This window comes from Falco punctatus, assembly GCF_963210335.1.
Source record: "Falco punctatus genome assembly, chromosome: 8".
NCBI classification, from domain to species: Eukaryota; Metazoa; Chordata; class Aves; order Falconiformes; family Falconidae; genus Falco; species Falco punctatus.
Window position 1 is genome coordinate 32,729,045 of NC_137588.1, and position 19,565 is coordinate 32,748,609.

The 19,565-nt window shown below is 39.0% G+C and overlaps 1 protein-coding gene across 5 annotated transcripts in view; it reads right to left on the reverse strand.

The window, feature by feature from the left end:
• OSBPL11 (oxysterol binding protein like 11) overlaps positions 1-19,565 on the reverse strand; it is a 42,581-nt gene that overhangs the window by 10,481 nt on the left and 12,535 nt on the right. For 2 of the 5 annotated variants that reach the window (XR_013929981.1, XM_080399208.1), the window contains exons 2-9: positions 18,160-18,356; positions 15,078-15,146; positions 13,762-13,937; positions 12,897-12,976; positions 11,691-11,873; positions 7,448-7,649; positions 3,025-3,170; positions 844-984 (exon numbers count right to left, since the gene is read on the reverse strand). Coding sequence is in view for 4 of the 5 variants with exons in the window: in XM_080399208.1 (XP_080255334.1) it covers positions 844-984; positions 3,025-3,170; positions 7,448-7,649; positions 11,691-11,873; positions 12,897-12,976; positions 13,762-13,937; positions 15,078-15,146; positions 18,160-18,356 (1,194 nt within the window). In the remaining variant the exon portion in view is untranslated. Of the gene's footprint in view, positions 1-843; positions 985-3,024; positions 3,171-7,447; positions 7,650-11,690; positions 11,874-12,896; positions 12,977-13,761; positions 13,938-15,077; positions 15,147-17,626; positions 17,712-18,159; positions 18,357-19,565 lie in introns of those variants that run through there. The other 3 variants (XM_080399211.1, XM_080399209.1, XM_080399210.1) reach the window with 2 other exon arrangements.

Here is a 19,565-nt window from a genome sequence, read left to right on the forward strand (position 1 = left end):
TTTCTAGTCACAAAGTAGCTAGTGCTCAAAAAATATAGTTTGTGAAAAAAATTATAATCCATAATTGCAAGAAAGAGTGCCTTCCTCACTCCATGCCACTATAAAATCCATTTTTTTCCTTTAAAAGCGTCTAGTGCTTACGGTAAGAAGTCTTTACAGGAGTGAACTGAACATAAGGTGGTAGCAGCCTGATTTTCCCAGATTTGCTGCCCAAGTTGTCTAGTAGCAACTGAGTGTTAATTTTTTAAAGTTACTCACTTTTGAGATCTGCACTGAAGTGTCAAACCCAATTCTCTCCAGTATAACTTTGTTCCTGCTTGCTATAGCCATGAGCAAACACAGAAATGAGAATAGGACAGAGAGGTGTAAACAGACATCTGAGGACAGATAACAGGGAACCAAGAGAAAACTTCTTTTCAGAAGCAGCATGAATACAGATGTAGGCTTATGCAAGTTGCATATAAAAGCATTATCAAGAAAGAAAAACGATCATAGAAGGAAAGCCGAAAGACAAAAATACGAGAAGATTATAGAAAACAGTATGGACAGAGGAAGTGCAAACACAGGAAAGAAAACAGGCCATTATAGGAAAGCCAACAAAAACATAGCAGAAAACACGCAGAGAATGTAATAGAAAAGATATGGCCAGTTGCATTAAAGAAAATCCATTCCCTCAGAACATTTCACATAAAGCCTGCCTCAAACTGGGACATTGGACCTTGGGACCTGAAATTGCTACAGGCCATAGTTTAATATTAAACTTAATATTGTTCAATACAGGAATTGAGTTTAAAATGGCACTTCACTTTTACTGCAGCCAGTATTCACGTTTCAGTTACTTACTCTTGTTAAGTCCATGCCAAGTTTCAGCTGAGACAAGAGATGCAAGATAACACTGCGCTGTTCTTCTACCGCTCCTAGATCATCTTCTTTATCATCACAGATATCCTCCAGCTCCTCATCTGGATTTACTTCTTCAGGTTCCTGGGATAAGAACCATAAATATCAGCTCAAAGATGTGACTGGGCAGACAATATCCTAAAAGGACTTCATATTGTCTTTAACCTTCCACATATAAAAAATGATTAAATATACCCCTGCAGAGCACTACACAATGGAATCTACCCCTAAGATAAACAACAGCTGAAGAATTTAAAGAGACATTAAGATAACTCATTGCAGATTTCATCTAGGGGTTTCAGGCTAAGATTTCTCACCACCCCTCACACAGGTTGGGGCAGGGGGAAAACTTAAAAGCAAACATGACCTGCTTTCCTGGAAGTTTTGTGAGCTAACAGAATGGCAAAGCATCTAACATATGCAAAAAAACAGCGAAGCAAAAACTAGCAGAAACACCAGCCACCTCAGTAACACCTCTCCACCTCCGCACTACTTCAGGCTTTCCAGTGTTGCCATCATTACTCCAAAGGCTGCAGCAAATGGTAGTTCCTAGTTCGTCGCTTACTGTCATGCCTGATGACAAGCAATTAACATGTCTACAGGCTAGTCTTCACAAGCGTTAGCAAAGTTGCTGCCAGTGCCAATATGTAACAGTAAAGGAAAAAAGGAAAGTAACTTGGGAGTAGTTTTAGAAAAACAACCACAACAACAAAACCACACATACACAGACCACACAGGCTGGTTGCCTATTAGTATAACTAAAGCATCCTGACAGACCAGCAGAAATTATATCAGTGCCATTTAAACAACCATCACCCAACAAGCAGAAAGTCGCATGCTAGAGGTGGAAGGAACAGTGGTATTGCCCGAGCTCGGAGCAGCATCCTCCAGAGGCAAACAGCTGGATGGAGGCAGATGCAGAGGGGAGAGGCACTGAATGCCACAGGAGGGCAGCCATATGCATCTGCCTAAGCAAAGCCCTTTGTCCTGGAGCAGCTGCCCTAGCTCAAGGCCAATTTATGAACACTCAACCACCAAAAGCAGGGGACCAAGCCCTAATGCAGAGCTCAAACCCTGACGAAAACTGCAGCATCACACAGGCAACTCCTTTCCAAGGATGCTATGCTGTTCTACCAGGTATTTTCAGCTCCCTTATTTATAAGGGGAGTGATAAGACTAGTGGCATCCCAAATGCATTAAGCACTTGAGTCGTAACTCAATTATTAGAAGGAATTAAGTGATTTATTTGACAGCTCCTGGGTTGGTTGGGTTTTTTGGGTTTTTTTTTTTTGTTTGTTTGTTTTTTTGTTGTTTTGTTTTTTTTTTAACTTATTGCCGACTACTCTGATCCATTTAAAAGCATATAAACTACAGCAACTGAAAAAAATCTTTTCTGCTTCAATTTTGCTGCAAGATGCACAGTGGAGACATACAACAGCACATTATCTTTTCACAATGATAGTCCCATCCAAACAACTGTGTGAAACCAGCTAGTATAAAAAGAATGTAATTATGATTTTTTAGCTTAGTTAGGAAAACATGTTCTTTATCATAATCCCTACTGCTTTTTACTTTAGTGTTTTGCACTTCAAATCAGTTTTGACAGTTATAATGATACAGACTGTAGCTGTATTTCAAATACATTAAGCCATCCTGAAGTCAAGTGATTAGAGCTGCTCAGATTAAGAAAAACAGATGCAGCAAGAGCTAGAAAAGAAAGACCGGGAGATTTAATAGCTAGAGACCGGCAATTTTGTCTTTCATCTGCTTAGGCAGTTCTTCTTGGGCCTATTTTGAGAGTGTCATGAATTCCAGCTAGGTTTTTTGTACTTCCACTTGGTTTAAATTGTAATACAAGGGAATACTGCCTATTTCAACACCTTGCATTACCATCCCAATTGGCTCTCTCCATGTGACAGCTAGTTACAGAAAGCAGCAAAAATTTATTGAGAAATCAAGGTAGGAAGTTTCGTTTACTCCAACTGTACTCACTCCTTCTCCAACACAGCTAACCAAAAAGTGTAAGAATAACTCTCATTAAATCATTTTCATATAACGTGACAAACATTTACAGATATTCCTCAAAAGAATTCCCCACAGAAATGGGAGTTCACATTACCTTACCCTTGTTAGCTGGCAGGGCTCTGCAACAGACTGCTCCTCTCTGACAGATGCTGGCTTGTTTATCTCTGCTGGGAAATTCTGAGCCGCTCCATTTTTGAAGTGGTTCGCCAGAGATATCTTCGGTTCCAACCAACTGATCGTTGTTCCTGAAGCAAAAGAGAGTTTGCGCTGAAACTTGCTCATCCTTTGGAAGGTCAGTAAACAGCAGGTTTTGCAAAGAGCTATTTTTTCAGGAATAAGCTGAAAGCAGCCAATTCCTACTGCAGCCAATCCTTTCAGCAGCCACTAAACAAAGGTGGTGCAATGAGACACCACCTTCAGCGATCATTAGCACAAACACTGCGATTGGCGAGCTGTAATACATGCAACTTGGACTGGGGAGACTAGTTGGTGTCATGAAAGGTGTAATCAGACACTACAGGAGGAACCCAGTATCATGGACATGTTAAGTAACCCTTACAATTTTCTTTAACCAGTACGAAAAAAAAAAAAAATGCCCACCACTGCTCAGCTTCTCAAACCCAACTCAGTTCTAGATTAAAAAGAGCTGAAGCAGAAAACGTTTTGTTGCTAGTGTTTTCTCTGGAGAGTGTACTTTTCTCAGCTGCAAAGGTGGCAAGCGCACGCTGTTGAATAAGTAATAGTTGCTAAGAAAAAAAAAAAAGCTGCAGGGCTTGGAAAGCTATTACCCACTTGATGATTCCAGCATCTCTAGTTACTCCCAGCTAATTTATCAAAACAGATCAGGTTCCTCATTAATAGTACAAATGTTCCATTCTTTTTCAAAAACTAGTAAATGTACAGGTGACTCCAATCAGTTTTTACTGAAGAATACAAAAACTGACAAACCATCTTGGCTGGCTTGTAAACACAGAAATTATTAGGAAACATGAATTTCTACCACCACACAGCAGTTTCCTGTGCTTAGGAACCCACGCCGAGGTGTCCGTTGTCTCTTCCTATATGACGCACATTCCTTTAGCTCCAGACCTCCGTTACCTGGAACTAGGTCACATCCTCAACCACAACAGACAGAGTAAGCTAGTTCAGATAAACAGCAGCATTTCCACCAGGAAAATACTGGGGCAGGAAAAGAGCCCAGCTCTACTGATGGGACAAGACTTTTTCCACAGCAAGACAGTTTATTTTCATCAAGTCTGTTACTCATGAGTCCATTACACAGTAAAAAACAAGAATCCCCCAGCAGTCTAAGCCACTTAAACAGAAGTTCCAAAGAACTCAAGAAATAAGATGCTCAGAATGCCACTGTTACGCTTCCTTTTTGAAAGGGTTTTACTCATCTTTAAAACCTCTCAATAATACCCACTTTCTGAACTGTAGCTTTCAACACAATAATCTCTTAACTGTTCTAGGCCGCACTTAATCCACACTCGCTGCATCTATATTAGCTTGAACTTCGTAAGTAGCCTCCCTTTTATACTTCCTATCACCTACTTCTAAAATAACCTTATGGTTTTTAACTTCTGTTTAATTTTCACTGCTAAATTCTAGGAGATTTAAGTGATTTGAGCTACCAGTTGTGTTTTAATCTTCGTGAAAAGACAGGATAGCACCTTAATACTTCTCTTCCACTGGAAGATCATGTTCAGATCCGCTCTCGACTATTTTGGGTAGGCACAAGCTATTCTCTTTACCTGTGATCTCCTCCTCCCCTAAAAGTCTTCACCCCATTTTTTTCAAGTTGTCAGCACCTCCCCTCTGCTACAACACAGGCCTCTCACAGCCTATAGTCTTCACTTTCAATATTTCTCCTCAAAAGTTGCAAACTGTTGCTGCAATCCATCTTCATGATAACAAAGTACTTTTTGATGTTTGGATTATTTTTTTTTTATTCCAGTGTATTTTCCCACTTTTGACTTGAATTTAGGAAAAGTTAACAGCTGCAACCTTCATATTCATCTAAGTTTGTGATTTATGGTACACCTTGATGCAGCAGGGGCAGTATTTTCACTCTTTTGGGGTTTGTTTTGTGGGATTTGGTGAGGGCTTTGGTTTTTGTTGGGACTTTTTTTTTTTCTTCTAACAATTTATAGCAAAATGGCACTCTTACATAATTCCTAATCCTGTTTTTCAAGCCTGACAAGCACTTGCCCAACACATTCTTAGCAGTTAAGTACCGTTTTAACAGACCCAAAAATACTTTTTTGCACCTCATGTATAAATTTATGCTCTGTTAGACAAGTCTCCTCTTCATCATCATTTCATGCTGCACCTCACTCCTATCTAGCTGAAGTATGCTGACCTGCCTTTATGATCCTAGGAAGATTAAATAGTGCTTGTATATATTTTATTAGATAGAACAGTCTTTACTGAAGATTTTTTTTCTACATAGTTTTATGTTTTCCTACACTTAAATATAGAAATGCCTCCTGCAGCATTTGAATTAAGCCACAACCCTTTTCCTTTCTTATGAACTTCTGATGCCTACCGAAAAGGCTCCATCAGTTGAACCAGAAGTATCTCCCCTGAGGCAGGAGGAGAAATCCAAGACAAACAGATTTTAAGAAAGGAAAAAAAAAAGAAAAAAAGAAGAGTTCTTCACAATCCTCGAAATGAACAAATGTATTACAGCATTTCCAGAAAGGCCCATGCCAGAGGGCAAGTGGAAAGGCACATGCATTCTTTTAATGGTCTGGTTTTAACTCTGGCCCCACAATGCATCATCCAATCTGCAGCTCCTCCCCTCTTCATCCATCTCTCTAGGATACCACCAGAAATCAAGATTCAGACATTTCAAGCAATGTTTTTAGGTTTGGCCATTAACAGGCAGATACCAACTGAATAGCAGTCAGACAAATTGAGCTTTTCCCTGCGTATTTTAAAAAATCAAACAAAATAATGTTCATGAAAAACCCTGCCTTCTTCATAAGTTATTACAGCAATGTTCATTGGACTCTTTTTATTTCCCCAGATACTGTAATGGGTCATAAAACCCCACCTTAGTGTACACATGAAAATGCCAAAACAAAGAGACTTGTGATGTGCGCCTCCCACAGTTACGTATCAATAGCTAAAAAAATTCACAAGGAATAGGAAGAGTTCTTTCAGTGTGAGTAACCATGGAGTTCAAAGATTTGGAGAAGTGCCATCCAGGTTTTCATTTATAACATTACATTTTGAATTGAAATACAGAAAAAAAAGTTAATTCATTCCTTTCACATGTTCTCCTTTAATGTCTGTGGTGATGTAAGGATCAAAAACTATTTTCATATAGTTTTAATACTTTTATAGAACATTTTTTCATCTTAGAAGCTAAACTAATTACAGCTCTGAAATAATACACACTGGCAAAGCAACTATCACAAATATGGTAGGAATCTGGGAAAGATAAGGTAAGAGACAACTTATGGCAAGTATGTAACAAAAGTACATTCCTATCTACCAAATCTGTTATGTAAGAGAAGCATTTGTGAATCCTCAAAAGATTTTTGCTCACAAAAAGCCACAAAGTAAACACATGAGGGGGGAAAAAAAAAATCATGATCAGATAGATGCAAAAGAATTCACAAACAGGAAAGAGCACATTTGGTTGCAAACACTGCACATTAATCATGTGGAACAATACCGGTAAGCACCTGCTTCCATAGAAGTGATTGATTGCACAGACGTAGCAACGTATTTGCTGTCTGTGAATACATGTTATTCCACACCCATAAGCAGTAGGGTTTGGGGTTTTTTTTGTTTGTTTGGGGGGGGGGGGGTGGTGGTGTTTATGAAAAGAGTTGAAGGGGGTTGGTGTGTTTTTTTGTTTTTGTTTTAATTTGCATTTGCTTACAAGTCTGTTCTGGCCTCAGAATGGAATGCAACACTTATCTTAGCCCATGTTTTAGACTAGGATGTTAACTCAAATTAAGAATATTGGTATATAAACAGTGTTATTAATAACCTGTGAAAACATAGAGCTTTGTGTTTTAATGCTTAACTAGAAATGAAAGCTACACACATGTAAATGCTTATAATAGGTATTTAGTGTGTAAAAATAGTCAGAAAAGCATGACATTGACAAAACTGTATTGGATACTACATATCCTAGAATCTGCAACCCCATAAAATTCCCCATTTGTTACTATTACTGTTACGTAGCGGCCAGTTACATCCCAAAAGCAGCCTTCTTGTTGTGGTGCCATATGTACTTTATTCTGTTGCGAGATGGTCCACAACAATTAGATGTTACACTTAGGCAGCTACTGCCACAGACTTCTCGACAGAATAAATTATAAAAAACCATATGCAATATGCATGGAGATCTACCCAACACCAGCAAGTCAGACTGTGAAAACCAGGCAGCCAGCAGTTTTCTCTGCCCAGGTGAAACTGGATTTAGTGGAACAAGTGTTTTTGCAAGAAAGACAGGATTTGTAGTCATTGTAGATTTCTGCTCTTTGTGAACATCTATACCCACCTGCAGGTAAGGATCCCTTTTGTTGAGAAGCATGTTGTAACTGGAGAATATGGAAACAGTCATTTAAGCAGTTCATGGTTGCCATGGAAGTTGCTTTGAGCATTAATAGGTCTTGATCCAAGGATGTAAGGTGACCGGAGACAGGAAGGCATTCTATGCTCCTGATCAAGTCTCTCTGCTGGCCCTCTGCCTGAGACATCATCTGTCAAACAAAACAATCATTTATCAGGTGATGGAAGGGTCTCGGGAGATATGTGTTTAGCTGTGCACACACAGGATCCAAAATGACTTTGTGATGGTAATAAAGCTATAATAGATGTATATAAAGTTAACTGTACTTTTTTTTCTTGATGCAGCTACTAAAGAGTCATTAAATGCATGATGAAATCCTCATAGCAATACATGGGACCTTATTAACAAGCAAAAGAATATCAAAGTGACTTTAAAAAAAAAGCAGAGAGGAATTTGAACATGATACTCACCACAGTAAATATCAAACACTTTCATGCCTGGTTGATAGAACAGAGGGTGAAACCATACACACACTCTGTGTGAGGAGTAATTAAGCTGTGTGCCCTGCACAGCCTGGAAGACAATCTATGAAGTACTATCTGTGAGTATCAAGATCTTTTCACTCTCTACAGAAAGGGTTCCAGCATTTTAAAGGAAAAGACTATCACTCACTTTGGCTCAAACCATACCACATTCTCATTTATTGTCTGCACTGCCACCACACTTAGGATTTACTTTGCAGAGGAGGAAGAAAAAACAACAGGAATTTCACCTTCATTATGTGTTCAAATCACAGCTTTCCTGTTGTCATTGTCCCTTTTCTCTCCCAAACTCCTTTCCTCCTTCACACAGAGATCCACACACCCCTGCATCACAGAACTGCAGCAGCACATTTGCCTGCTAGAGGTACAGCGGCAAAGCACACCATCAAGCAGCACACTGTGGTCTTCCAAAAACCTACATACTTCCCTCTTAGTATTCACAGAAGCAAAATATTGCCTGATTATGAATAACAGGGATGAAAGGAAACTTCTATACATGCTAGTCCCTTTTCTAAGGCGGCACAACAAACGGCATTAATGAAACTGGACAGCACTACTCTGCGTTCATTATGTGTTCTGGCAGCTAAATTAAATGTAAAAACAGATTGATTTAGCAGAGCAGACAATTTCTTTAAAGAATCTGAGATGCATTCATGCATTTAACTGCTATTGCACTAAAGTGTTTTAATTCACCAGTCCTAGCAGTATCTTACTAATTCATTTTTTTCAGTACCTTTGCCTGCAATCCCTTCCAAGAACTGTTTTTAAGATGTTACACAATAAATACTTAAGCAATATGTATCCATCCAAGTCACAGTATGTGGTATTTGGAACATTTTAGGGCTTGGTTACGTAGCACGCTACGGTGTGAATCTATAGAGCATTGGCTCTTTGGAAGCAGTTAACTTGAACTGTGCATAGTCAGCCTCAGCACGTGCCAAGAGCGACAGGGTAGAAGCCTAGTAAAACACTTCAAGTTATATAGCCTTGCCTATGCAAACGCACCAGCTGCTATCAGAATGTGCCATTTTCTTCCAGTCATCAATGTGATTAAGTCCTTGTGTGCAAGTTTGGTTTTTTTTTTCCAATACTTTGAAAAACTCTGCTGGATAAAACAACAATAAAACAACCCCACAGGACACAAGGAATTAGTTGACAAATCACCACAATCCTTCCAGTGATCTTAGTAATTTACTACGTGGTAGCACCCAAGCACCTCGCTCCAGGATCAGGCCAGACAATAGGACAAACCATGCTACACTCGGCATTGATGTTCAAATCAGCACATCTCCCCTTTCAAAAAAAACCCCACACTCTGAACAGTCCTAAGTTTTTCCTGGTTTTATATATATATTCAAAAAAACCACCCACACTATATATATATATAAAATTTAAAAAAATAATAGCATCAGGGGAGCAAAAAGCACTACGGTTAAAAACTCAAAATCTCTCAGAAGTACACAGGCTATAGTTCTCTTTGCACACACACACACACACACCTGCATTTAGTGCAAGTCAGCATAAAGATCCTCTCAGATCTCCTGTTCTGCAAGGTATCCAAGTCAGCAGCATGACATGTATTTGGCCAAGAACAAGGGGAAATAGAAAGAAAAGAAACTGACAGAAGACACAGCTATACAATTCGGGGGGGGGGGGGGGGGGGGGGAATGACCATGCAGCAAATCCTTTGAAAAAGCAGCCGTTCTTCCCACAGCTTCTCAAACTGAATTTGTATTCAAGCTGTATGATGCTCAAGTGTAACAAGCATGCACCTGTCCTTTAAGTATTTTAACTGTATCTTAAAAAAAAGCAGACATTGTATCTAACAAGCATTTTAGCTTCAAAAAGATAAAGCAAAACTAACTTTGACATTCAAAAAAGCTACTATTACTGAGGATTCTTCAACAAAAAAAGTTCAAAAAATTTTAAGTTGACAAATAAACATGCTATGTCACCAAACACAGTAACAATCAAAACAGAACACAATTTTCTGTACTCTTTGCAATACTAAGAAAAATCACTCCACTTCCCACCCGGTAAGAATCCCAAGTAGCAGATGAAAGCTACTGCTCCAGCTCACACACTCTTCTTTCCTCCCTCAGATTTTGGATGTTGTATTGCCCTTTGGAAAGTCAAAAAGTTAAAAAGGCATTTCTGAAACATTACCTCACTTAAAGGTAGCTTCTCAAACACCAAAATACAATGCTAAGAGAGCTACTAGCACGAATTCTCTAAATACTAATGCCATATTCTATTGCTGCTGTCTTCATGCAAGAGGTAGGAAAGCGACAATACTATTTAAGTTTACCATATGTTGTAATTGTTGTACCACATGACTAAGTAATTTATCACAAGTAAGAGGTAACCTGATGAATCAAAACTGAAAGCAACTACCCGTAAAGCTTCAGTTTTAAAACTGATTTGGAAGACAAGCTTCTCTTTCAAAAGATAAAGCAGATGAACCAGCTCATAAAATAAAAAGCTACAGGAAAGCCAGTTTGAGTTTTTCTGGGTACCTGACAGGACTTCATGTCTTTGCATTAGCACTATAGGAGACTTTACTGCTACTAGAGGATATAAACAGGATGGCAGCAGTTACCCTTTTGCAAGATGTCTGCAAGAATAGTCTGCTGTGGGCAGATTCATTCACAGATTCTATGGTCTAAAAAGGCAGTCACATTGTCTAGCCTACTGAATAATTATGCCAGAGCACTTGATTTCAATCAAGCAACAATGATGACAGCAGCATACCATACCAGGGGAAGTATTTTCAACATCTATCTATTACAGCTCCCTGCTGATGATCTTACCCACAATGCTCAGCCACATGTTTTAAGGTTAATGATGCTCACAATACAGAGCACTCTTCTGTCCCAGTTCAGTTTCTAACTACTCATGCTTCCTAGATCCCTATTTGCGCAAATACCCTCCATTAGACTTATTTTTGCCAAGAAATGTATCACACTACAGTAATTACACTGCTAACATTAAAATACTTGTTAATGAAGTAACACAGGTTTGCAATTCAATGCCAAATTTTGTTTCGGTATTAGCTTCAGATTTGCATGATATACTCTGTAAATATTCACAAGTTAAATCAACCAGTAATCAGTCCATTCTGTCAGTCAAGATAGAAAGGAGTTTTTTTTTCCCAAAATACACTCTGAATGTGTAGTGAAGAAAAGCATGCTTCTGAAGTGCTCATTTTACTTTTTTTCAGTCACATCCATCCCTAGACAATTTGTCCGCATGAATTAGCGTACCAGAAAGTGGTGTTAGTATCCTTAAATATCAGTCACAACCAACTTCTCCTTAGTCATAGGAGATACAAGTACAGGTTAATCAGCTCTTCCATAGCTTGACATGGGATCATCGTATCATAGTATGTGATGTTCTGCTTCCTTAAGGATACTCCCTTGTCACCTGCAGTGCTACGACTTGCAAGAATGAGAAAATGCAAAGTTTACCTTGAGCATCAGCATATCATTGCAGAGTACAAAAGTCACAGAATATATACCACATACCTCTACAATTCGCCAAGACAAGTTATTTATCCTAACACTGCTATGCAGCAATAGCTTAGGACAGGCTATTGACAATATATCCAACAGCAGCAGGTTTCTCCATAATCCTACAAATAATAGGACAGCTCTTTCAAAAGATGATATGATAATAGAAGGCATACAAACCTCTCTAACATCTACAAGGTGATCTGGCTGCATAATAGGAACTCTTTTTCCAGTTGGCAATCTATGATGTCCAACATTGAAAAAGGAAACTGCATTTTGACTGGGTCTTCTTTGCACACCAGGCGAGTTGGCACTTCCTTGGGATGCAAGAGAGAAGCTGCGAGATTTCAGAGGAGGGTTGTTCTAGTGAATAAATAAGCATATTGAGAAACATTTACAGTTAATTCCTTATAACCTGTGAATATTCTAATTTGAAAGACACAGAACAGTTTAATTCTTAATTTTTTTATAGAGCAAGGACAGGTGACAAAGCCCTAATAATGTATTAGTAGCAACTGCTAAATAAATATTTTGCACTGTCTGCTGACTGTTCCCCCGTTTTATAGTCTAATTATGAACAATCTGTGAAATGAGATTGATCAATATGTATCACTTCTCTGACTTGAAAATTAGTCCTTGATCTGCAACAGTAGAAGAAACTGACCCCTACCTGATCCTGCAAGGACAGAACTGACATTTAAGAGAGTGGGATTTCATTTAGAACTATTCATTAAACTTATCTCTTACAACAAAGCCAGCTACAAGATGTTGATCTTATCTTAAAAGCACAGGTTTATTCAGTTATCAGAATAGGCGTTGTGGTAATCAAGAGGTTCTATAAAATACACTATATTCACAACCACCACATGGTTAGCAAACAGAAGCAACAACCCTCAGATACAGTGTCGAGGACTTTCTTCTCAGACACAACAGTTCATCCTAAATGTATTTATGGGCTGTTGAATGGTTTTTAAATGGGAGTAAAGGCTAAAAAAGGTAAAGCTCCCAGAATGGAAGGGCTTCAATAACACTGAAGACCTATTTCCTCTTCCATTAAATAAAAAAAAGCAAAACCACTAGAAAACATTGGACTGATACTCTGATCTTTCAGCTCTGCCTCCTGCTCAGACACCAGCTCATCAGCACCTGCTAAGGAAGGGCCATTCTGCTCTCCAGAGGAAAATGGAATTCACTTCATTTCATTCCTAAAGCATATTTCTATTACAAGTCAGCTACTGCTCAGAAAAATGTTTCTTGATATAGGTATCAAGACCAACCACACTGTCTTTTGTAGCATTTGTTTTAGATAACAGGATAGTTGTATTTGCAACTATTTCTACCCCCAGCCTCAATTATTTTTGCCCATGAAAACATGTCATGCAATACCTTTCCAATAGCTTCCGTGTGATGCTGCGTACATATCTGTAGCCTGCTAACCCAGTGCTGCCGTTCTTTAGCATCAGTAGCTAATAAAAGCAAACCAAAAGGATTATGGAAATTAAGACATTTCAAAGTATGGGCAAAAAAGACTGCTTAATTCTTTAAAATAGTCACAAGACTAACAATGCAAATTAAGGGTTTATTTAATATAAAACTTGTTCACCTGACCTGTAATTAACTATAACATTAAGTTCAACATAAATGGCATGTACTTGTTTCTTTTTTTTTTTTAAATTTTGTAACACAAAAATAACTTAAACAATAACTCCCCTCACACATTTTAATCTAACAACATGACACATTATCCTGGAATAAAAGTATACTACCCTGAATTAGGAGATGACAGCAAGTGTTCAAGGGAAGTAGTACTAAAATAGATTAGCACAGATTTCTATAGCCTACAAAATCACGAGAACAGGCTTCTATAACCACCACAAGACGACTAACAAACACAACATTAGAAATAATGTGGTCTTCTGCATTCATCAACACAACACTACAATGATTTAAAAAACTTTAAATCGGTACCATTTAAAGATACTATACATGAAGATTAAACCCCATTGTACACATATAGGGTTCATGGTCTTCTGAAAGTCATCAAACCCAAAGAGCACAGAACTATCCATAAAGAAGGACATTTTCTAACTGAAGAGTGGAATTAAAGTTTCACATATAAATCTCACTGCAGCAGTCTGCCAAACGAGTTCTCTTGCTTTGGCCACACAGCCAAGCCCAGCAGAGCAGCCACAGGTGAGAGCCAGGAGTGTCCTCTAGTGGAAAAACCCCTGCCCAAGAACCCACGTCCTACCTCTTAGTTTATACTGCTCCCCGCTGGCAGCATTGACTGTAAAGGTATGAGAGTCTTCATCGCTGGGTGAAATTACAGCTCCAGCTAGCTGCAGGGTACCCCTGGGCTTTAGATGTCGAGACTGCTCATTCACGAAGTACTCCAGCAGGCCAGCATCATTGTTTAAAACAAAAAACCTGCAACAATAACAAAGCAAATACACTATATAGAACCAGCTCAGGGGGTTTTGTTTTGGTTTTTGGGGGGATTTTTTTGTTGTGGGTTTTTTTTGGGGGGTGAGGGGTGGGTGGGTTTGGGGGGGGGGGGGCACTAGTATTGGGAGAACTCAAGACTTTCATTGTAAGTTGGCACAGATGGGGCTGGGACTTAAAATACCTGATACAGTACAAACCCTAATGATATGAATTATGTCCCCAACAAGACCACACAAAAATTAAGTTATTTGCAAATTTTTCTCAGAGACCAGGGACTGCACAACAGAACAGCATGCCCACAGAAAGATGCTACTGCAGTATCTTGGGAATCAAAAGATTAAGCATGTATTAAACCTTAGAGTTTCAGGATAAACTACATGAATTAAGGGTAAAACAGCCCCAGATACAAAACAGTCGAGAGATATAACTGTGAAAGAGAAGCAATTCCAGATGCAAAAAAGATAAAATGGATATTAAACTCTATTGAATAGTTGAAGCATAATGATAGGCGTTATTGACACAAGTCACTGCATGACAGTGGCAGCACAGGAATTTGGCCAGTGTGGTATGCTAAAAACTTTTCTCTTCAATATTAATGTGGTTGCACTTTGCTGCTCTAGGAACAGCATCAAGCAGAAAGCCTGACCACAGAGTTTAACCTGTCAAAAAAAGCAAGTTATTCCAGGGGAAACAGACATCCTAGGGAACTAAAAGGGAAAAGCTTGCTTGAGTTTGAATTTTCAGTAAAGAAGTCTTAATATTTGTTTTAAAAAAATGATAGCATGATTTGGCATAAAGCTGAAAAATCAAAGACAATATTTTTAATGGAAAAGGAAAAAAAAAACCAATGCTGCATGTGTTTTTTTACACATACAAGCATAGTTATAAGCCACCAAATGAGTTAACTGCTTCATACTTCCCATACATTTTTTCCCTTATTCATGTTTGAATATGAATACATCTACACATTAGCTTAATCTGTATCAAGAAAAGCATTAAGACTCTTCCATAAAGTTTGCCTATTAGAAAAAGGGAAATTCAAGTACTAAAAAACCATCTGAAACACATTCATTTAGATGCTGCAAAGATCAACATTACTAAAAAGCACCGTATAAGACTTACCGATATTGCCAACCAGTGACAAGATTGGTATATTTCATTAAGTAGCCATAAATATTTTCCATGTGATCACTATAAAAAAAAGAGAGAGAGAAAAGCATTTGGACAATATCAAACAAATTTTAGATCTTCCCAGCTTTTATCTTCATTCTCAGAAAAATTAATTATCACCTTCATTTTTAGAATAGCACTACCATTTTAATAAAGCTACCAACACTTAACAGATTTTCCAGCCCTGTTTCTAAAATAATTTCATAAGACAGTTTAACCAGACTTACTGAACTCCAAATAATTTCAAGGTATAATTAGTTTCACCAGTACTTAAATTTTATTCAGCAGACGCTTCTGGACACATTTGTACTGGTACCAGGTAATTAAAGCCTTAGCATCCATGCTTCTGTTTCCTGCTCCCTCTTCTAGGCAAGCTTTGTATTTTTGGACTCCTGAACAAAATTAACTTTAACGAGCTTATTAACAAAATGTTAATCATGGACACCAGCCAAAACCAGTCCCTAGGTGCTCCTGCACCCCTGTGGTTTTATTTATCCTTCATGCCCAGAACCTTTCCTGACTACATAGTCATGCTCTTGAACACGTTTTCTACAGAACACAACATGCAGGTGCAGGTCACATCAAGGTATTCTGAAATTTAAAACAGAAGCCAAAACATCTCCTCCTCTGGCCTGGGCAGGGAAATCAGGTAGTTTCTCTTTCCAAGCCTCAACTTGCAACATCCACCAAAAATGAGAACCCATCGCAGGCATTTAGCATGAAGGCTTAATGTCACTACAGGCAAAACATGTTACCCACTTCTGAAAATCAATTGTCCTAAATAAGGCTTACAAGTCTCATGGCTACAAACAAAACATCTTAAAGCCACACTTTAAAGACTTACATTGTACTGTACATTCCCATAATTCTAGAAATGCCACCTCAATGCCCTCACCTCTTACAGCAGTGCATAGTCCTACATAGAAGAACACTGTCCTGATAGACAATTTGGGTCCAGCACGAGCAAGAAGTTCCTATCATTCCAATGAAGAACTGAAGCAATGACCCATATTACCAGACACTACTTGCTTTTAAAAAGAAACTCAGATTCAAGCCATCTTATTTAATTTTAAATTAAAATTTCTGTAGTTTGTAGTATGTGCAAGATTAAATGAAAATTATTCAGAGTCCATTGGAGCAGCAGCCTGTCTTGGTCATTAAGAGGTCAAAGTAGCCCCACAGAAGCAAAAGTGGAAAGGTGGGGGAAAAAAGGACTACTACAGCCAAGGGATCATCTCCATTAGAGCATTTCGGCTGCAAACAGTCGGACCAGGTACTGGGGTAAATTTCAAATAACAGCTGAAGCTGCTCTCTACGTCTCATTTATAGATAGCGTCAGTATCACCAAATTAATTAGATACCTGACAATTCAGTAAATATAATGTTACACTAAGTTTCATCCTGAAGGAAGCTATTTAGGATGACATTAATGAAGATAACCTCAGAGTAGATCACTGCCATATGAATCAATACCGTATCACCATCATTCAGTAATACTATTGAAAGAAGAGATGCAAGAATGCACATTTTTGAAGAAAAAATGAGTTGCTGATTTTTAATGTTACATTTAAAAACAAAAATATGTATTCTAGATATTACTGCAGCAATCAGTATTGTGGTAATATCCTGCAATGGAGAGCAGCCAGCACGACTATCTAGGAATTTAATTTCTAATAGCTCATTAAGTGGCACTACAGATAAAAATAAACTCAAGGAGAGCAGAGGGTATTCAGGCTATCATATATTTAAAATGTAAAAAATGCTAAAAGGGACAAAATCCAACTCATCCTCTGCAGACGCCTCTCATTTGTTATTATTGGCATACAAGGGAAGTACAGTTTAGACCTGCTCGCTGTCTTAATTTAGCTGAAAATTATGAGATTGTATGGTCATTAAAATGCATGAGTTTGGGTTTTAGTAGTCTGAAAATTGTCCCTAGTCACAGCTAATGTTTTTTCAGTTTTAGCAAATGCAAGCATCGCCCTTGCTTTCCAGTCAGACACCGTACAGAGCCCTGCACACTCAGGCTACAGCTGCTGCACTCTCCCATTAACTAACCTGCCTAAATCACAGGTGTGTTTAATAGAACCCAAGGAAAAATCAGCAAGTAACTCCAGACTGCAATGAATACAGCAGGACTACATGTATGGCCTACGGAGGTCCGTTCATCTGACAAGGGTAAATTAAACAGTCTTTGATTAAAATCATTTGACAACTTTTTTTGAGCATGACAGATGAGATAGCTGACTTTGTTAGTCTTCAGAAAAAAAAGAAGTCACCATAGAAGGGAGTGCAGCCCTTCCAGTGATGTACTTCAACATCAGATGAGCACTTGACTACATTTTGCCTTCACTCACATGTTCCTCCCCACTTGGATTTTCACCTTGACCAAACCCAAACTTCTCCAAATGCTTCTGGCTCAATAACTCCTATCTCTAGCCTCAGCAGTCCCAAAAGTTGATGGTTTAACTTAAAAACTTTGAAAATAGCTCCCCACACACCTCCCAGAGAAGTCCGAGAATGACTGAGGACAAGCCAGACTGTCACCTCCAGCACTGTGGACACTGCCGATCTGGAAGGAGCATGCTGCACCAAACGAACAAGGTTAAACACACCGACCAGCTGTGTTTCCGAATCCCTAACTTTGCATGCAGGGGGTCGCCAAACCCCACAGCTCAAACAAAAGAGCTGCAACTATGTCCAAGGTAACGCTCAGAAGTACCTTTAGCAGGTATCTCCCACTCACGAGCAAAAAGACCTCATCTGCCTGCACAAGATCACAGAAATGTACTAAGTCCTCAAACTACAACCCACGGGCCTGGGGTTGGGGGGAGGGGGAAACCAAGCAGCCGCAGATGAATTCCTACCACTTCATCTGCGCGCCGGCCCCCTGTTTAAAAAGTTTGAGGACCCCTGAACTAAGCACTGACGGCCAAACCTCAGCATAGAAGAGCCCAACAAGCAGCAGCAGCAGCCGGTGCCGATCCCAAGACACAGGACAGTCAGCTGCCGGGTGCATTCCTTACGGGCTGACCTTTGCAACACGGGAGGAACATAACGTGCCAGGGATGAGAGACTGAGCTGTGCCTTGCTTGCTGGGAGACCACAGAATGTTAGATGAGCCAAAGTCCAAAGAGATGGAACAGAGGTCCCTGCTAAATGAGCCGCCTCTTGGACAATATTGATTAACCTATTTTCCTCCTTAATTGTGTTCACACATCTGCAACAGAACTGCACAAACCCAAAAGACCATGTTTAGGTTTTGCCCTGCCAAGTACTGGGCAAAGTTTTAGTGCCCATGCAAGTAATGGATTAGCCTGCCTGAAGGGTAGGAAAAACTTGGGTTGCTATTTAAAACATTTCCCTTGACAATATAAGGGCCTAGAGGCAAACAAATAAGCAAATAAAAGAGTAAAAGCACAGACCTTAGAGGCACTAATCATACTCTTCCAGAACTACATGGCCAGGGAATTTTCAACATTTGAACTAAGGTTTATCTTTAAGTAATGATTTATACACTAAAAAAAAAAAGATTTAAATCCAGCCTGCAAATTGCAGTTCACAAAGGTAGATCCTGTAACTGTGCAAAGACCCATTACAGAACTATGGTTAACCTCCTAATCTTCTGGGTAAGTGCTAGTACTTTCCTATGAATACAGAAAAACACTCCCAGTATTATTTATGAACAACAAAGGCATGGAATTACAACTAGAGCATTTTTTCAACTATTTTAAGATTGGTGCCATCACAGCAGGAGTTAAACCCAAATATCTGTTGCTGCTAAAGCAGCGTTGTTAGGCAGTTAACACCTAAAAAAAAATTTTTTAAAAATCACAACACAAAACCCCAGTAATAGTTCACTAGTACAGAATTAACAGCAAAACTCTTCAGAGTGCTGCAGAAAGCTTTTAAGATAGTAGACTTTGAGAACAAGAGGTTGAGGAGGTTCAGGCACTGGCTCTGCTCACAGATAACCACAGTTAGTAAAATGTAAGATCTTCCTTAAAGCCCTTACTAGCATTGCTTCTAACAAAACAACAGTAAAACCTGTTTTGAAGTCACCTGTGTACTTCAGAAGCCTCTACAGTTCCCCACATTGGGGTTTCTGACTTCTAGAAAACAGATTTCAGAAGTAACTTTGACACAAAACACACTGAGCAACTTATCTCAACATTGACAGTGAGGCCTGGCCGTGCTGGGATGCTTCCCAACTTTTTAAGAATACCTTTGCAACCATGCTGCTGCCTACATGCATGCACATGTACCTACGGGGACCTGTATCTTTGCATAGGCAAGATGCTTTGTTGCTGTTCAAAATGCTCACAGTCTCAGATTGTCAAAGGAACAGCAACAATGAGTCAACAACCCCTAAAGTCCATATTTCTGTGGAAATTCTCATATCCTTCTGTCAAAGGACAAAAAAAAAAAAAAAGTGTTGCA